Source organism: Gossypium hirsutum, chromosome A06 (assembly GCF_007990345.1).
Source record: "Gossypium hirsutum isolate 1008001.06 chromosome A06, Gossypium_hirsutum_v2.1, whole genome shotgun sequence".
Lineage (NCBI taxonomy): Eukaryota > Viridiplantae > Streptophyta > Magnoliopsida > Malvales > Malvaceae > Gossypium > Gossypium hirsutum.
In genome coordinates this window covers 124,306,204-124,327,174 of record NC_053429.1, presented here as the reverse complement: position 1 = coordinate 124,327,174, position 20,971 = coordinate 124,306,204, and the positions used below count along the sequence as shown (strand labels likewise).

At 32.2% G+C, this 20,971-nt stretch overlaps 2 protein-coding genes across 13 annotated transcripts; one reads left to right on the top strand and one right to left on the bottom strand.

Moving 5' to 3' along the window:
• The first annotated feature begins 822 nt into the window (after positions 1–822).
• LOC107928096 (uncharacterized) lies at positions 823–8,554 on the top strand. Of its 12 annotated transcripts, XM_016859263.2 has the most exons (9): positions 826–1,033; positions 1,343–1,652; positions 1,722–2,603; positions 2,712–3,946; positions 4,603–4,663; positions 4,762–4,877; positions 5,599–5,689; positions 6,383–6,430; positions 8,271–8,554. In XM_016859263.2, the coding sequence occupies exons 3-9, from the start codon at positions 1,749–1,751 to the stop codon at positions 8,367–8,369; spliced, it is 2,505 nt and encodes an 834-aa protein (XP_016714752.2). In that variant the 5' UTR covers positions 826–1,033; positions 1,343–1,652; positions 1,722–1,748; the 3' UTR covers positions 8,370–8,554. The 12 variants fall into 12 exon arrangements, with proteins under 12 accessions (XP_040972124.1, XP_040972127.1, XP_016714752.2 ...); XM_041116190.1 differs by having other exon boundaries at positions 823–977; positions 1,722–3,946; XM_041116192.1 differs by lacking the exon at positions 1,343–1,652 and having other exon boundaries at positions 826–977.
• A 554-nt stretch (positions 8,555–9,108) lies between these two features.
• On the bottom strand, positions 9,109–13,242 carry LOC107928098 (protein NRT1/ PTR FAMILY 5.1). Its single transcript, XM_016859264.2, has 4 exons — positions 12,956–13,242; positions 12,392–12,609; positions 10,805–11,361; positions 9,109–10,106 (listed from the first exon to the last, which is right to left on the bottom strand). Exons 1-4 carry the CDS (start codon positions 13,056–13,058, stop codon positions 9,233–9,235), a joined length of 1,752 nt encoding a protein of 583 aa, XP_016714753.2. The 5' UTR covers positions 13,059–13,242; the 3' UTR covers positions 9,109–9,232.
• Between the last annotated feature and the right edge of the window lie 7,729 nt (positions 13,243–20,971).

The following is a 20,971-nucleotide window of genomic DNA, read 5'->3' as shown; positions in this document are numbered from 1 at the left end:
GTAGACGATTACTTGGCAACCTTCTCTTTTCCACCATTATCAGTTGATCCTCTTGTTTCTCGATCTAAAAATTTATAAATTAGAATTAATTAACTAACTCATCCACCAAGAATATATATATATATAAACACAAGAATTCAACCCCTTTTTAATCAAATTTTACACATTTGTATTCAACACTTCTCTTGTACAATTCCATCCTACCTCAAACCTTAATTGTTTAATTTCCTTGAATTAATTACCAGCTAACCAAATCTATACTGTACCCAAGCAGTCCCTTAATCATCGAAAATTCAGTTTTATCCCTGTTATTTTAATTTTGTAACATTTAACTCCTTAAAGATAAGTTCTAGCAAAAATCATTACACAAAAATTAGTTCAATCACACCACAAAACTCATTAATACATTCAATACTTCAAACCATCAACAGTCTCAAAAAAAATCAATCCCTAAACATGTCACCATTTTTCAATTTGACCCCTAATTTAAATTGGTCTAGCTTCAAGGGTCCTAAAACTACAAAAAAATAACAAAGATAAGAGCTAAAACACTTACATGCAAGGAGCTCACTGTACCGAACCTTGCTCTCCTCTCTAATGGTGTTATTTATTTTTTCTTTCTTTCGGTAAAACCAAAACACGTGAAGAAGATGACTGAATTTTCTATATTTTAGTCAAAGTTTACTTAAACTCTTAAATACAAAATTACCCTTGTAAAATAAAATAAAAATATTAAATTTTAATTTAAACGTTAAATTTTATCCGGACTCAAACCGGTTGACCATACAAAGCGTAAACATAAGTGCATAAATTCATAATTAGAAGGCTGAAAATACTTGTTGGACATGGTACAAAAAAGCCACCCTTAAGCCCACTAGACGCTTGTCCCACCGGTTGAGCCAGCGAGGCAGGCACCGGGCACTAAAGAACACCAAAATCCCTTGCCCTCTGCCTCAACGCTTCGATTGCAATTCCAGGTTTAAGCCCTTGAATTCTCCAACTGCTCTGATTTATTTGTGTTTCTTGCAAAAGGGTATGTATGCCAAATTCTCATGAAATATTTATTTTTCTGCAAATTGGGTATATTTTGTTTATATCGTTTGTTTAAGTAGTTTCTTAAATAATCTTGTTGGAATAGAACAAATATTTGATAACCACTAGGTTGATGCACTGAAACCCAAGTTTGTAATTGCAAGAAAAAGAAAGTTTTTCCTTTTCATTGGTGGAAGTTAGAGAGAAACCCTGATTTTGTGTTTGTTGAATTATATTAGGTGAGATTTAGATTGGGACTTTAAATTTCTAGTTCAATTGAAACAGTCCTATTTTATGTGTTTGACTGCAGGAAACAAAGATTTCTAAGAGAGAAACGCTGATTTTGTGTTTGTTGAATTATATTTGTTGAGATTTAGATTGGGACTTCAAATTTCTAGTTCAATTGAAACAGTCTTATTTTATGTGTTTGAATGCAGGAAACAAAGATTTCTAAGAGAGAAACACTGATTTTGTGTTTGTTGAATTATATTTGGCGAGATTTAGATTGGGACTTCAAATTTCTAGTTCAGTTAAAACAGTCTTATTTTATTTGTTTGAATGCAGGAAACAAAGATTTCTAAGAGAGAAACCCTGATTTTGTGTTTGTTGAATTATATTAGGTGAGATTTAGATTGGGACTTCAAATTTCTAGTTCAATTGAAACAATCCTATTATGTGTTTGAATGCAGGAAACAAAGATTTCTTTATGTGATTGGATGTCTGGTAATGAAACTTGGCAGATGACTCCTAAATGTGATGGTACTTCACAAAGTGGTTGTAAAGAGGCTGGGGATTCATGCCTTCCCTTTCCCAAAATTGGTTCTCAACAGTCATCTGTGAGTATGATGTTTGAAAGTCCAACGCCGATTTTAGTTTACAGGAGGAAGAAACGGTGGGGCTGCAGCAGCAGTGCTAGTGCTGTTGTTGCCAACTTTTGTGCACAGGAGCTGGTTAATTCAAAGAGAAGTGTGGATTGTTTTTCTGTTCTTAGTTCTAATGCACTTTCAGAGGCAGTTATGGAGCAAAAGGGAGTTTCTCGAGTTGAACATGAAACTGCAACAAAGACTTCTTTATGTGATTGGATGTCTGGTAATGAAACTTGGCAGATGATTCCTAAATGTGATGGTACTTCACAAGCTGGATGTAAAGAGGCTGAGGATTCATGCCTTCCCTTACCCAAAACTGGTTCTCAGCAGCCATCTGTGAGTGTGATGTTTGAAAGTCCTATGCCGATTTCAGTTTACAGTAGGGGGAAGAAACGGTGGGGCAGCAGCAGCAGCGCTAGCTCTGTTGTTGCCAACTTTTATGCACGGGAGCATGTTAATTCAAAGAGAAGTGCGGATTGTCTTTCTGTTGTTAGTTCTGATGCACTTTCGGAGGCAGTTATGGAGCGAAAGGGAGTTTCTCAAGTTGAACATGAAACTGCAACAAAGATTTCTTTATGTGATTGGATGTCTGGTAATGAAACTTGCAAGATGACTCCTAAATGTGATGGTACTTCACAAAGTGGATGTAAAGAGGCTGAGGATTCATGCCTTCCCTTACCCAAAACTGGTTCTCAGCAGTCATCTGTAAGTATGAGGTTTGAAAGTCCTATTCCGATTTTAATTTACAGGAGGAAGAAACGGTGGGGCAGAAGCAGCAGTGCTAACGCTGTTGTTGCCAACTTTTGTGCACAGGAGCTGGTTAATTCAAAGAGAAGCGCGAATTGTCTTTCTGTCGTTAGTTCTGATGCGCTTTCAGAGGCAGTTATGGAGCGAAAGGGAGTTTCTCAAGTTGAACATGAAACTGCAATAAAGATTTCTTTATGTGATTGGATATCTGATAATGAAACTTTCCGGATGACTCCTAAATGTGATGGTACTTCACAACCTGGATGTAAAGAGGCTGAGGATTCACGCCTTCCCTTACCCAAAACTGGTTCTCAGCGGTTATCTGTGAGTGTGATGTTTGAAAGTCCTATGCCGATTTTAGTTTACAGTAGGAGGAAAAAACGGTGGCGCAGCAGCAGCATTGCTAGCGCTGCTGTTGCCAACTTTTGTGCACAGGAGCCGGTTAATTCAAAGAGAAGCACAGATTGTCTTTCTGTTGTTAGTTCTGATGTGCTTTCAGAGGCAGTTATGGGACAAAAGGGAGTTCCTCGAGTTGAACATGAAATTGCAACTGTTAGAGCTCCTGTGATGCCTCTTGCTTGCAGTAGAGGGCCTCACATTTCAAAGTACGAAATTGCTAATGGATGTTCTGGTGTGTATGACCACATTTCTGATGATGTACATAAAACTGTTGTGCAGAAAACAATAGATGTTGACAGTATAAATGATAGTTGCTCATCATCAAAGTCAAATATGGAACTTGCATTAGCTTCTACAAAAGATGAGATGGATGAAAACGGTGAGTGCTCCTCCTCTAGTGTAATAGCTGCTGAAGTTGCGATGGAAGATCTATCTGAAAAAGATGCGTGCCACAATATACTTCGGAACCAGGGGAATGTAGATGAAGTTGGGCCTTCTAGGAATTGTGTTAATGAGGAAACTGGGATTACCAGTGGTGGTAGTTGTTCTAGGTTTTGTAAATCTTGTAGTCGTTCAGGAACTGTTCAAAAGATGCTAATTTGTGATAGTTGTGAAGAAGCATTTCATGTACGTTGCTGCACTCCCAGGATAAAGAAACTACCGGTTGATGAATGGTACTGTATTATGTGTATGAAACAGAAGCGAATAATGCTCAAAGAGACAACTGCAAGCAAGGCTTCAAGTATCACTGGTGTAATGGGAAGATCCAGAGACAAATCACCTAAAGGGGAATTCAGTCCAATAGAATTAATGTTGAGAGATACTGAACCTTATAGAACTAGCGTTCGAATTGGAAAGGGCTTTCAAGCAGAAATTCCTGACTGGTCTGGTCCAATTGATAAGTATGTTCCGTAAATTATTATATATAAGTTTATTCTCTGTGGAATGCTTAAGTTTAGGCTCTCTATGCCATGTCAAAGGCACTTCTTTTTTCCGCACCAGAATTGATTTCTCAGACAAAATCTTGGGTGAAACATCAATAATTATTGCTGGGTTTTTTCATGTTCCTAGTATTGTTTATGATCAGTATTTATACCATGGTCTTGCATATTGCCCCAAAACTAGTTTCTCTGATTCATTGCAAGGAAATTCCAGGTTGGATAACTTGAAGTCCTGAATCTAGGTTTCAGTGTGTGGGTTTTTTTTTTTTTGGGGGGGGGGGGGAGGGGTTGGATTGAATAATACATTCAACTATCCGTTTTGTATGATGCATGTTTTGATTCATCATTGGTTGGCTTTACAAAGTAAAATGTAGTTACAGGTTCCTCAAGTGATTGACTTGGTTAGTGACAAAGACAATGTTTGGTTTATTGAATTTTGATTTTCTACTCTGTAAGCTATGTTTCTTATTTGTTTTCAAGTTTCTTTTTCCTCAAATATAAATTTCATTGAATTTACTTTGTTTGACATTAGAAATGGTAAAAGAAGGTTACATGCTATCATTGGCTTCTTGATTCACATGTGTTGTTCATAAACAGTATATTGTTATATGATGCAGTGATGTTGATAATATTGGTGAACCACTAGAATTGGATCCTTCAGAATTTACTGATTTCCGTGTAAGACCTCAGTTTTTTTTTTTTTGTTGGTTTGCATTTATATTTTGCAGACATGTGACCTTTTGGTTTGGGGATAATTGACACATTTTTCTAAATAGGGAGCAAATTGCAATAAGTCATCTAAATTAAGCTTAATAGGGAACTGGCTTCAATGTAGAGAGTTTATAGAAGGTGTAGGAGGCACTAAAGGAACCATCTGTGGAAAGTGGCGCAGGTATAGCTTGCTTGTGTTGATATTTTACTTTCTTTCTTGCTATTTCTGTTTGCAAAAGTTGGTATTTGCTAAAATTCTTTGCAATTTTGTCTAGGGAATAGTAATCAATTTACTCCGGTTGACATGTAGATGAATTATTGTTGAAACTTGAAGTGATATCAACTCAGTGTCTAAAATCTCAAATGCTGACCTTTGGTAATCATATCCTCAAGTAAATCTACACTATAATAAATATTGGTATAGGAGATCCTCTAGTAGTGATTACTTAACCCAAATAGAATTCAAGCCTGGGTACATGTATTATAGCACCCTCTTTATTGTTATCTTATGCTTAACAGTTAGTAGATAACGCTGTTTCTCATATTAAAAAATTGAAAATTGATGAGATGTAAGTACATAATATCACTTTTCTTATCTGTGAATTGGTCAATGAAGTACTGCTAAGATAGTGTAGATAATTATAGAGGATAAAGATGTTTAAATTGTTCTGAAGAGCTTGAGGAATTCACTTCAGAGTATGTACCAGGTATAGCTTAGATGAGTTGTGGAACTTTATTACCTTCAGAGTATGTACCAGGTATAGCTTAGATGAGTTGTGGAACTTTATTACCTGGTTGCTATAACTTAATATGCACATATGTTAACTCACTTTCTCAGTGGAGTTTTGGTTTTTGTGTTTCTCATGCAAGATGCTTAGTTCTTAAAGTTCTTGCTTTTGTAGGGCTCCTCTTCTTGAAGTCCAAACTGATAACTGGGAGTGCTTCTGCTGTGTCCAATGGGATCCATCACTTGCTGATTGTTCCGTACCTCAGGTGGTAACCCTTTTAACAACTTCATTCTATTTGATGTTATTGTTTTCGGATTTCAACCTTCAGGTTATGGTGCTTGACTTGGGCTTTTGAGTTAACTAACTTGGATTTTGGAATTTTGTATTACTAGGGAATCTCTTCATGGATCAGTAATTATTTTAAAATTTTTAATTTTGTTCTTTCCAAACTGAATAACTATTCCAGGTTTCATGTAAATATGTTTCATCTGGAAGCTCAATATTAGAGGTGGATCATATTTAATGTGTCATCAAGTTGTGATTAGTTAATGCAAGTCTGTGTTTCTCATAGATGTCAAGTGGAGACCCAAACTGAAGCCATGCCATCCCAAGAAGTAGAAAGAATCTTGGTTATAGTCCATTAATGTGTCCAAAACAGAATTGTGTCTTATAGTCTGCTAATCCTGGTCAAGGAATTGCAACTACAGGATGTACTATGTATTGTCTTTGCTGTTGTATTATACAAATACCAGTTTTGTTTTATTTTGATTTTTTATTTCAAGTCATTATAGAATATATCTGCAGTTTTAGTCTTGTAATAAAAAGGTTACAAATCCAAGAGAAAAGGAAGAAGTAATTTCTTTTGATATAATAAGTTCAAGTTTAGTTGTTGTAATTGTTAATAGTATTGATCATATTTGTCCTCTAATTGAACTTGTTGATGTATTTATTCCATCAGGAGCTGGAAACAGAAGAAGTTTTGAAGCAACTCAAGTATCTAGAGATGGTATGGAAAGACACACCCATTTAGTTATCTTCGCTGATTACTGGTTTCAATTTATTGCGTTTTATCTTTCTGTATCAAACAATGCATGGAGGGTGTATTAAACAAGCCTTCAGCCATGTTTGCAACTTGCGCTTGGCTCTAGTGTTAAGAGTGGAGTCAGGTTGTGGTAGAGCCACAAAGATCCTAGGTTTGAGATGTAGTGTGCACAAAAATTTCTACATTTAACATTATACATTTCTCAGAGAAGCGAACTTGTAACCAAGAGGAGTTATTTAACATAACACACAGCATTCTTACATAAACTATTAGGTGCTTGAAATTGAGTTATTGGGTTCTCTTAGGGGGATATAGGACCTACTGGTTCAAAGGGGAAAAATATATTCAATTTTGACCTTCCCATTTATTACTAATTGGTTGTAGGTTGGATTCTTAAAATGTTATTAGAGCTGAGGTTGTTTGTTGCTTAGTTTGTTATGCTTGTACTATTGTTTTTTGTTACCGTGTTTTTACTATCTATGTGGAAGGCTCATCTAGTTGAGTTTGTTATAGTTGGGCTTTTGACTTTGGTGCTTTTAGAGAAACTAGTCTTCTAATTATTGGATGGATGAAACAGTAATCTATGTTACTCGGACTCAAGTTTGAGTATCAGTCACGGATAAGTGCTTGTTATGGGCATGTTCAATTATTTCCAACATTTCCATGTTTTGAGTCATTAGAGGATAATATCCTCATTCTCATGTCTGATTATGCATTGGACCTGGGTACTTAAAATAATGAATAGTTGTATCAACATAAATAGAAATTTAGGGTCCGATATGAAGTAATTTCAATATACCAAAATTTCTTTGACATGTTAAAATAAATTTGATTGTTAATTCACTTAACCTTGCAATTTGGACTTTGGAATAGCCTTTGGCCTTGAAGCAAAGCCCTCATATTCTTACATATAGGGGTGTAAATAAGATACTTGTGCTTGCAAGTACTTGAGTTCGACTTGGAAAAATTTTTAAATTCAATATTGAGCCAAGCTCAATCTCAAGCAGCTCGAGCTATCAATTGAGTCAAACTCGAGCATCTTAGTATCCATTTGAACAGCTTGTGAGCTTAATTGAGCTTTTCATTTTAAAAATTTTAAAATATTTTATATTATTAAAACTAACACAAGGTCATAATTTTCCCCCTCCCAGAAACTCTTTTGTTTTTCTTTCCCTTTCTTCCAATTTCCTGGTTTTCTGGCCTTTTCTCTTCATTCTTCCTTTCTCCTTCGCCTATTCTTGTTTGTCGTCCTTCATTCACACAGCTCTCTCAATTAAAATAGCAGAAAATCAAGTGAAACCAAGAACCAAGAACAACTGTTGGTGGAAGCTTCCTAGACTTTGAGATGCTCTTCTTCGTTGTCTCTTGAGGCCTTTACTCAGGGTTTAAGACCCATAATTTTGGGAAACAGAGAAGTATGATCTGATATACTATATTAGTATATTTATGAATTGAGATTAGTCTCTAAGATTCAAATACCCGGTGTTGGGTTTTTGGTTCTTCTCTTGGCCTTAATCAAGCTTAGGGAATCCATAAATGAGCTTAATCAAACTTGACCTCAAATAAGTATTTATATCTTGAGCCGAGCTCGAACTTAAAAAAATTATGCTCAACTGAGCTCAAGCTGAGTATTGCTTTGAATTTGGAATCAAGATCACGCTTGTTATTATTCATGATCGGTTTGGCTCGATTACTCTCCTACTTGCATAGAACGTACTATGGATCTCATATTAGTTCTCCAAATCCTCTCTGCCATTTGTTTTAGTTTCTTTAGGGTGTTGTTAATATTTCACATTCTTTGCAGCTAAGACCACGACTATCAGCTGATCGGCGAAAATCAGATCGGACCAACAACTGCACTTCGCAAGACCGTAAATGTGATATGAGAAATGCAAAGAGCTAGGCCATGTGGCAGTGGTAATTTTTCCGGAGCATCTGTACAGCTTACCTTGAAAAGATCTTGTATATCCGAAATTCCTTAACAGTTCCAAAGACCTCAATTTTGCAACTAGGTATTTTCCTTAACGGTTAACTTGCATTCCATGGTATTATAATGGAGAAAATGAAGTATGAAAGAGTATTTAGGCATTGGCTTTCATGTTCTCTGTTTTGGTGTTTTGCTTTGGCTTGCCTGCAAATTCCTGCGTTTGGTTTCCTAAATTTCTATCGTATGTCCATGGTTGTAAAAGTCGGACCAGACTGACCGATTCAATAGGTTGAATTAGGAATCAGGAGGTCCAAATGTTTAATCATCTATGTTGAACCGGAAAATTATAGAACCGCCCAAACCTAGGAAGAAACCGGTTAAAAACCGGCCAAAGCTACTAGTTTACTTTTCTTTTTATAGGAAGAGGGGTCACAAATTATGGGATTCGGATTCTAAATTTGTTAGTGTCATTTGAAGAACCATAAGAAAAATCATGGGTGTATTTTTGCATGTAAATTGGATTGGATTTTATAGTTTATTGCCATATAATATACACACATTTTACACAGTTGAGAGGTTTTTTTTCTGCTGAAAATTTGAATTGTTAGAGTTAGGTATAAACATGTATATGAATGATAATCTACCACTGAAATTATGGGTAGTATATTTTTGTTTAAGTCCTGGGTGCTAACTAGTGGAAATTACACTATTGTCATTAAAATAGAAATTAAAACATTAATTGCTACACATATCCAAGGGGGGTTACACCAACATCATAATATTTTTTTTTTCTACCACTCACCTTTTTATTATCAGACTAATTTCTTTTATCTTATTTTTCATACTTGTAATCCTAGTGGAGATATCTCCAAGGCTTTGCTGTCCATTTCAATACAACCCTCATTCACTTCTTTGGTTTCCCTTTTATACACATATTTACTTGATGCCCAAATAAATGCCCCTAAATTAAGGGTTGATATGACCAAAAGGAAACCATAATAATAATCCAAATGAGAGTCATTCAAGTTGTCTCCAATCCAGCTCTTATGCTCACCTCTATCTGTAAGTTTATCCACCATTGTTACCAAAAAGCTATTCAAGAAGTTCCCAATTCCAATACCACTGGTGAAAAATGTTGTCCCTAGGCTTTGCATGTCTTCCGGTGACTGATCATAGAAGAATTCCAGCAAACCGATAGCGTTGAACACATCGGCTATTCCAAGTAGAACATACTGTGGCAGCAACCAGAATATGTTCATTGGAACAATTTGTTTGGGTCCGGTGATTTGATGCACTCTTATGACATGCATTCTTCGGACTTCTACAGCATATGCGATGGCAATCGCAATGACTTGGATGACAAAACCAATGCCAAGCCTTTGGAGGAGCGTGATTCCTCTCGGATTCCCTGTTTTATGGCGCATGAATGGCACGAAATAGCGATCGTACATGGGTACTGAGATCAGCATGGAGAGTGTCACGAAGCTACCTAATGAAGCTGCTGGGATTTGAAAGCTTGAACCTAAGCTTCTATCCAAGGTGGTTCCTTGTTTAACAAACAATGTGTTTATTTGAGCCCAGATGGTGCTTGGAACTAAGGTAACTAGCCATATTAACATCATCCCAAGGACAAGCTTTGTTCCTTCCACTTGAGTTACAGTGCAGGGTGGTCTACCTGAGTTGCCATCTTTCACTGCAGCTTTGTCTAAGAATCTGTGAACACACGAATATGAATGACAGACCATTAAGTCATGATGAATTTCGTAAGCACTTAATGCCAATAATTAGTACTAATTAATCAGAGCATTAGCTGATAAGATGCGATCCTAATCATGTTCAAGATTCTAATCTGATGTTGACCTTCATATTTCGATTTATTGCAATGCAGTTTCATTGTTCCACCAAACATTTTTCACAAATCATTTGTCTTCATTTGTTGATTGACTCCATAGAGTGGGGTCACCATTTCACTGTCACAGAAACCAACTTGGTCCCAACAATTATGACCAATATTTATCATTAAAGGTTGTCTAAAAGGAAGTACCCAAATTAAGCCTGCAAGGTGTCCCTACGGTCGCTATTTTTATGGTAGCATGCATTACGTTTGTAACTGTGTTAAACTCGGTGTAATTGGGACCGCAATTTAAATCCTTGACCCCACCATTGCCTTAGGCACAGGAGATTTCCTAGTTATGCACATGCATTTAGAGGTCCCCTATTGCACCTGTTTCTAGCACAAAAAAGATTTAAAGCACTTTGCTGCATTGTACGATCTCAAATTGACTAAAACCCTTACTAAATTCAATGCCACAATGATTGCAAGAAATGGGACAGTACTATTATTCCCATTTTTTTTCAAACCTTTGTTTATATTATCTTAAAACAGTGGGGAAATTAGTGGGAAAAATCACCTGAAAATTGGAGTGTAATGGACCTGCCGTTTCCCACTGTTGATGTAATATTGTGGCTCATGTTCATGAAGCTGACAAGGGTTTTGAGGGAGCTGAAGTTTCCTGTTTTTGAATGCTGTAACGGGGACTTGAATCAGGTCCCTGGCAGGGCTCTTGGTCTTCCTCACTTTGTGTCTGTAAATTGGGGTTCCAAGATAAAACACAACGAGGGAGACCAAAAGACCAACTGTCGGAACCCCATAGCCAAGCCCCCAACCCAAGTTTTCTTGAATGTAGACTAGGCCAAGAGTAGCAAACAAGGCACCCAAGAAAGAGCTGAACATCCACCAGTTGAAGAATGAAACTTTGAGCTCCTTTTCATGGGGATTAAAATCATCAAACTGGTCAGCCCCAAAGGTTGATATGTTGGGCTTTGTTCCCCCTGCTCCTAGTGCTATGGTGTAGAGAGAGATATAGAAGAAAGCTACTTGTGATGTAGAGGCTTTGTTGCAGATTCCATTGGTGCAAGTTGGCTTCAATGATTTCAATGAAACTGCTGTTGTGAGCATTATCATTCCCTGTTCACATCAAATCATGGTATATTAGACATGCAAATTTTTACTCTATATTTTCTTGAAATATTAATGTTTGGTACATATTTCGATATGAGAATGTCTAAATAAAAAATTTAGAAAGAATGAACATACTCTTGTCAACGTACACCTATACCCAACATTAAGACTCAGATCCGAATAACATTACATACATAAAAATTAAAGAAAGAAAAAGAATGAAAAGGATTCATTGTTTTGTGAGCATGTGCAAACCATATTAAGCAATTACAAAAAGTTGCCTCAAGCATCAAACACCAATTCTCTCTTCTTATCATCAAAGACAAAACATTTTTTTGTCGCCAAGTAATATTTTAGTTCAAAAGAGGTTGCTGTATGAAAATAAAAAAATAAATAAAGAAATTTGGATACCAAAAAAGTAGATTTAAAAATCAACTAAGACAATTGGATATTGTGGAATATAATGTTTTTATCAATGAAAACAAATTAGTCAAGTCATTGTCATTTGGTTGAAACTCATTTTCCATAAATTTAAACACTATAACAAAACAGTTCCCCAATTATAAGTGCAAAAACAAGACATGATGGCAACTTTTTTTTAGTGGGGTGTATAATGAAAATCAGATATGCTTTGTGGGGGGGAAGAAAGTACCATCTTAATATCTCCATTCTGATTAGGCCAAGTGACTTGCTATTATTCATTGAATCCACTAGAAGAAGAACCAACCAAAATTAATAAATCTAATTGGCTTTCTCCTAGTAGGTATCTAGAAATATGGTCCATCCAAAAGATATGGCCTCCTTTTATAGAATAGTGAATATAACCCCTCACCATATTCACAGTTCTTTGGTAGAAAATAGGTTTTAATTTCATGTGAAAGATAAAAATGTTACTCAAACATGAATATATGTATTCAATATAGAAATATCTAATTTTTTTGAAGTTTTTTCATGTTTTTAGAGAAAGTCGATCAATATGTCTAACGAAAAGAAAAGCTTAAAGTTGGAGTTTGGGAGAAGTAATTGGTGAGTTTACCATGACATAGATAAGAGATGAAACAGTGAAAGTCCAGAATCGACCCAAGTAAGTATCAGCAATGTAAGCTCCAAGAATTGGTGTGATCCACACCGATCCTGACCAGCTATTCACATTTCTTACAGATGAAACTGTATCTTCATGGAGTTGGGTCGTCAAGTAATTCACTAAGTTGGAAGCTATTCCATAAAAAGCCATCCTTTCAAATGCTTCATAACCTGTTTAAGATTATAAACACACATGAAATCAATTCAAAGCAATCAACTGAACGAAGCAAACACTCAAACATGTAGTCTTCATTATAGTGCAAAAGAATAACTCATGGAGCTGCAATTAAAACCCTTGCTTTGATGAAAGTTTTTAGACTCTAAATGGAAAACTAATGAAACCCAAAGGCCAAACACAAACAAGTTTTGCTAGAAGTGAAAAAGCTGAGAGTTACATATATATATATATGACTCTAAATGGAAAACTAATGAAACCCAAAGGCCAAACACAAACAAGTTTTGCTAGAAGTGAAAAAGCTGAGAGTTACATATATATATATATGTATAAGTATCTTACCAACAAGGAAAGCACAAGCATTCCATTTCCCAGTTTTGGAAGCAAGAACGGGGCGACCACGAAGATCGACAGTACCATCTTGAGTGAAACCTTTGGTTTCCATTTTTATGGGAGATATGTTTTTATGGAAGAATAGATGAAAGAATTTATAGAAAGATTTACTGTTTTTTTCTTTTAATATATATATTATTGATGATATGTATGCATGTATGTGGTGAAAGTTTTGGCTCACTGTTCTTATTTCTTGCTTCACCAAAGCCTGCGCCTTTATATAGCCGCATTAATTTGGATTAAATATTGTTTTATATATATATATATATATATATTGTTTCTTTTATTTGACTAGTGATTATATGTAATGGTAAGAGACACATTACACTTTCAAAAAGAAAATTTAGAATTAAACTTTGGAGATAAGAGGACAAGTTACAAATCTTAAATATAATCTATAAAATAGATATAAAGAATATAAAAAATTAATATTAAATACAAATACAATAATTTTATTAAACACAAAAATAGTGTAATAATCTATTATTAACACGATTTATTTAAAATAAATATTTCATATTTAATTTTTTTAAATGCTCATATTTAAAATTTTTCATACATATATATATATTTTGTTGTATTTATATTTACACAAATTTATAAATAAATAAATAAGATATGATATGTATACACATTAGAATTGCTTTGTTTTTTTCCAAAAGAATTGCATGTTTATATATATAGATATATATATACAAGTTATAAATACAATTACAAATATTTATAATTAAAATAAATCATTAATCAGTGATTAAGAGTTTAATTTTCTCTTTGGGTATGGAACAGTTTTAGAATTCGTGGTCAGCATCTACCCCTTAATAAGTTTACAGAATACGGACGATTAATTACTGATTTATTTCGATAAATACCTTAAGAAATAAAAAAAATCATTAAAAAACACAATGAAGCTGATAATTAAAATTTATTAAAATCTATATTAGAATAAATTTAAATAATATCTATAAATAATTATAGTTTCAGAAATTTTAAAATTTTGAATTTCGAGTTTCATTCAGTTTATTTTCAAATTTAGTATTCATAATAATTGATTTATTGAAATTAATGTAACTTTAAATTACTTTTTTAGTGTAATTATCATATACATTTATAGAGTATATATAACATTTTTTTATAATTATTTAGTTTATATATATTTAATCAATGTATAAAAATAAAAATAATATTTAAGAGTAAAATCATAATTTTAGAAATCAATGAAACAAGTAAGTTTTCCCATTACTATCAATCAATCAATCAGTTTTCTCATTACTATCAATATTTTGTCTTCATTAAATCAAATTAATTTTAATAATCACTTGTTAACATTAATTTTTTCAGTTAAAGCCACCTCGTATTACAACTACAACTTGACATGTGATAAAAAATTATAAAAAAAATAAAAGTTATTAAATTTTAATAAAAATATAAAAAACTATTAAAGATTAGAAAAAAATATTATAAAATGCATAAAATAAACGTTTTAACCATTAATTTTAACTGTTGACCATTAAAGTTAACGACCCCTTTTTTTCAGTTAAAGCCATCACCTGTCGCAACATAGCTTAACATGTGATGAAAAATGATAAAAAATAAAAAATCAATAAAAGTTATGAAAAATTATAAAATACTTCTTTTGGTACGATAATTTTTGTACTTTTTTCTACGAATTTCATATTTCTTTACATTTTTATAATTTTCTTACTACTTTATAAAATTTTATAATTTTTACAATTTTTATAATTTTTAATAAATTTTTAATATTTTTATTAAAAATTAAAATTTTTTTAATTTTTATTAAGTGTACAAAAATAGCAGAGCTTAATTACTTTTTTTTTTTAAGTTTGAGGGTCTTTTTGATGCATTTTGAAAATTTAAATACCCAATTAAATGCCAAAAAAGGGACTTAATGACTATTTGTAAAAAGTTTGAGGGCTTTTTACACCCTTAAACTTTTTATATATTATTATTGATTAAATCACATCACTAAAAATGAAGTTAAATGAACTTAATTTTAAATTTTTTTGATAAATATGTTATTATTTGATTTTATGATTATTAAGTATAACTCTTATTTCAGTCAAATTTGAGAAATAATCTTTCAGTTAAACTCTGTTTATTTGTTTTAATCAAACTCTTGTTAGTCTAGATTATTTTATTATTATTTGACCTATAAATTTAGCCTATAAATAGACTCTTTTACAACCTTAGAAAAAAACACTCATTAGAAATTAGAACTCACAACATTTTTAGAGACTTTTGTGTTTACATTTTGAGAGTTATTTGTTTTCGGATTTTCGGGATTTAGTTTTTATCTCCATTTTTTGTACTCTTCGTTCTTTTGCCATTATAGTAAAATTATCTTTGCCCGTGGTTTTTTTTATCCTCTTTAGAAGGATTTTTCCATGCTAAATTTGTGTGTTCAATTTCTTAATTTATTCTTCTATTTTTACTTATTCCTTACTTAATCAGGTCGATCCCCAACACTGATAATGTATAGAATAATATGTTAGGAAAGGAATTAAAAAATATCCCACAACACCTTTGGCTTATGTTTACACCTCCTTATATATATATATACTTACAACTTCTACTTCTTACATAGAGAAAGCTATACAAACCCTTACTCTAATATTATTACTCATTAATATGATCATGTAAATTACGTTTCTTCTAATAAAATTTGATAGAAAATACTTATAATTTTAATAATTAGATTGTGATTTTTAAATACTTAATTTGCAACCTTTTAAGTATAGGGTCTTAATCTCAAATTTTGTAAAAGTATAGGGACTAATAGCATATTTTAACCATAAGAATTACATTCCAACAAACTTGGAAAAATTGTAGGTGAACAAACTTGGTAAAAATGTTCCAGAAAGTGCCGTTGATGAACAAATTAAATTTGTGGGTAAACAGCTTGCCAAAATTGCTAATTCTTTGGAACAATTTATTGCGGATAAGACACCACATCTTTACGAAAAAGTGATGTCGATGGAGGTAGAAGGATTTGATGATGACTTCCTGTGTTCTGTTCTGTGTTTGATTATCTAGTGAGTCATGAATATGAGACAAAAGCTTTTTTAGTTAAAAGTAAGAAGCATAGAAAAATTTGGCTTCAAAAATTTTCTCAAGGTTGAAGATATTGATACTTTTAATGTGGTGTAATATTAGTTATGCACTTGGACAACGTTGTTGTTATCATATGGTGTACTACTAATTATGCATTTGGATAATATTATTAATTTCTAGTATTAATTTTGGTTTAGAAGCTAATTTATAATTATTCAATCCTTTTTTTATTTTTTATAACACAATTACAAATAATTTATTTGGTTTTGGTTGTTTTCAATTTATGACGGTTAATATTTTAGTTTAATAATTGAGCATTATTATATATTTAAAATGATTTATTTATTTATATATAAATCATTGCAATATATGTAAAAATATTTTAAAATATAAATTTGTTAATATATATAATAAACTCAATTAAACAATGAAAAGATTAAATTTCTTAAAATAGCTTCTCCGAAAAATATTTTCAATAAATCTGCCAAACAACAGAAAATATTTTACACAGTTTCATCCAAACACCAGAAAAGCAGATCATTTCCAAAAATTATTTTACTGGCAAACAAACGAGCCTAAATCAAATAAGAAATTCTAAAAATTCTTGGACAAAATACCCATCGAATGTAAATAAAAGTTTGTGATCAAGAAGTTGAAGTTGGAGTATCTCAAATACACTTTTCAAATTTAGGGAAAGAGAATTGGAAGTATCGTGTGGGGTAATTAGTCGTGATAATTACTTGTTATACCCTCACATTGACAATGACACGTGGCAAGACATGAGGCCGCTTACAAACGACCCTCTATTGGAACAACCCGCATACAACTCTTTGTGTAGGACAATCTGCAAATGACCTCTCGTGCATCTTGTCTGAGCTAGTTTGGAGATGGCCCACTAAACACCCCATGCGGAGACCACAAAAGCATAACAACCTCGTACAACCTCAAGGACAAGAATGTCAAAGTATGACCACACAGTAAGCTATATGGAGACAACTAACCTGTAATGGGTTTACCATCTAGCAGGCACATATAAACTTACAAGGCACTGCATTGTCGATTATGTGGCACTACAAGACCCCATATAGGCCCTAATGCATAAAGGACCTAGGATCGACTCTTTCTCCCTAAAAATCATAAACAATAGCCCCAACTCTCTCCTTTCCTTAGCTCTTTAGCACAAGTTCTCCACTTGTCACGGGTGAACCGACACTTTCCTTCACCACTTTCTCCTTGTTGGTACTTGTATCAACATTTTCAATCTACATATATTTAATTTTTTTTTTGGTGATGTAATTACTTCAAAATTCTATTATTTTATGGCGTCTAAATATACCTAAAAAGAAGGAATAATGGTGACTGACTTCGATGGGTCACAATTATGAAATAAACACTTTCCACGTTGGAAGGAACAACTGGTCCATCATTCTCCACCCTACCTATCCATATCCAACCCAACACATATAAAGTACCACCAACAATATTTATATATACACACGTCATCAAATCAATAATCATTTCTCTTAATTTATTTAAATTAAATTTTATGTAAAATTCAATAAACATGACTGCTGATGCTATAACCAAAGAGATCAGAGGACGCACAATGAAATTAATTGTTTTTGCTCAACCGTCTCTGATACTGCATGATGCAATTTTACATGATAAATAATTCAACTTCCTTTATATATATATATATATATATAAAAAGGAAAATAAAGTTGTAACACTCAAAGGTTAAAGCTTGGCGCCACATCACGCCAATAATGGCTTCCCTTCCGCTAAAGGTAATGTGCCCCATCATATAAAAAATAAAAAAACGTTATTAAATAATTTTATAAATATGTAATTATAAAAAATTATAATATAAAATTATATAAAAATAATAGAATGTTTGGTAAATAGAGTTTTTGGTATTTTTTTTAACTGATTTGGTTGTAAATAAATGATTGAGTAATTAAATCCTTTAATTGTAGTGTTTGATAAAAGTGAGGTTTGTAAGATTTTACTGAGTTAAAATCTCTACGACAGAAAACACAGGGATAGGCAATGTTTTTAACAGCTAATTGGGGATGAAATATATAGAGTGACATATATCTGACCATACTTGCTTAAAAATGTTTCATATTTTTTTTGTTATTTTACACAACAACTTTTAATTAAATTTTACTAAACACTTTTAAATAAACAATTAATAGAATCAATTAATCAAACTAACTATATCAATCAATTATAAATACAATAATGACAAGATGAGGTTATTTAAGAGCCTCACAAATCAAGCTGTCATAAGAATCCATTCAAAACCATAGTGGTTAATTAAAGAAATTGAGTTGACCAGAAAAAGTAAAAAAAAATATATTTTTTATATAAATAATCATTAGTTGAGGAGTAATAAAATAATTTATAAAATATAGAATTTATTGCCGACAAATAAATTCAGCCACGAAATAGATGGGTTCTTTTTTTCAATTTAGTTCAGACTGTCGGATCAGGACAAAGATTTTTCACCTACTTAGGATTGGACTATGAAATTAATATTTTAATATATCATTAAAATAAAAAAAAAATTTAATTCCAAGAACAGAATGTTACAATGAGTCAATTTTAATATCGTCAACCATGAAACGTGAAATTTTAGCCTTAAAATTATTATTTAAAAAGTAGGGTACAAAAAAATATTATTTAAAAATTTTGGACTATTTAGTATGCTTGTGAAAAAAAGAGAGTGTCTATAATAGGTTATATATATAAAAATATATATATAAAAAATAATTTCTCGGTTTAGAGATTTATGAATAGTAAAATAATTTTATTAAAAAATTATCATTTTAATTTTAGATATTGATCGTTTGAGTTGGACTGCGTTAAGCTCATATATAGATTTCAAATTTTATTTAAACCTGGACTGTATTTAAAAATGGTTAATTCAATCCCGTTTATATTGGTTAATACTTTTCTCTCTTTCTTTTTAAATTTTTTAATAAATATATGTTAATTTTTATTTGATATTTAATAATTTTATATAATTCTCATTCTTATAAATAAAAGAAAATTACATGAAATTCAAAAATAAATTAAAACGAGCTTGAACATTGGATATAAAATTTCGAACTCAATCCATATTGAAATGAATCTAATATTTTTATTAAATATTTTCAACTATAACCTTTCAATATTTGAAAGGTAAATATATATATATAAAAGCATTATTTCATGTTTTCTTTTCACTCCATTCCATTAATTAGTGATTTCTCTATTGGAAATGAAAGCCAACATTTTAAATGTCCACTCAAAATGATTAAATAATTAATTAGATAAATCTCAAAATGTTTACAACTTTTTTGAAAAAGAAGAAAAAAGTATTTTAGATATTTCAACTTGCTTTAAATTCAATTGATGCATGTACTTAAACAATATGATTCAAGTACATGAACTTAATCATGAGAAAATTTTAAAACAAATAAAAAGTTAATTGGGTCTTAATTCGATTGGTATGAGTACTGCTATTAATGTAGGAAGACATGAGTTCGAGTGCACTGAATTGTATTATCCTCCTATTTATGCATTTGGGAAGAATTATGGATAGTTTTAAGTATTGTGTTAAAAAAACAGATATAATTAGAATTTATAATAATATTGATAATCATAATAACAATGATTAAGTTGAGTTACACGAAAAACATGATGTAGTACTCCAAGTCATCTCCACTAAGTTTATATATTGCAACTTAGATTTTGCTTTAGACAATATTTTGCATGATAATTTGTTCTAAATTAGGTTTTTTCTTTTTTTATTATGAAATTTATAATGCTGCATAGGGTGTTAGAAATATCATAAACTACATTGTGACCAACACTAATGGGATGAAGATCAGAGAAAAGTCTCCAACAAATTATAGAGATGTGGTAAGGTATACATGTTATTCTTTTTCCAAGAACCACTTGAATGATGAATGTTGAATCCATGCAATGCAAGAAGTGGTAAAATCGTCATAAACAAAAGTAGATTAGCGGTGGATTTTGATGGACGATTGGGTGTGATGTAGTGCATTTAGATTACTTTTTATCTCACGTTATAGTATCACTATAGTATCTAATCTCATCCCATTGTTATTTTTACACTAAATGAAAATAAACACACCATCCATCTAAACTCACCCTAATTGTATAGAAATACACACAAAGTTGAAGTGGTTAATTTTGATGAAACTTTTACTCATGTTGCTCAATTAGTATCCATAAGATTGCTACTTGCTATGGTAAGTAGCTTAGGTATAAAACTGTTTTAGATAGATGTTAAGAGCACTTTCCTTAATGGTATCTTGAACAAAGGAAATTTATGTAAAACAATCCGAAGGGCTCATGTATCCTCGCCATTCAAAGTATGTCAAGAAATTAACAAAAACTCTATGTGGTTTGAAATATGAAAAGTTATCCGAGTTCCTCTTCAAGAAAGGCTATTCAAGAAAAAGTATAGACGAAACTCTCTTTATTAAAAAGATCAAATGAGGCATTACAGAAGCAAAAACTTATGTTGATGACATAATCTATTGCTAAGAATGAGTTTGCACAAGTCATGAAATTAGAACTCGAAAAAAAACCAACTCAAAGTTAAGATCTTTGTTTCACTTGAGAGATACATCAAGAAATTGGTTACTTGATGTTTGCATTTGAGGGTGCCAAACCAATGAGAACTCCTATGAGCATGAATGACAAGCTACCCAAAGATAATCAAGGTGTTGCAATGAACCGAAAGACATATCACTGTATCGTAGGAAGGCTATTGTATCTCACTTTAGGCAGGCCTAACCTATGTTATAGTGTAAGTGTATGTGTTAGGTACCAAGACAGCACTATGGAGTCTCACTTACAGGTTGTCAAATATGTCATTAA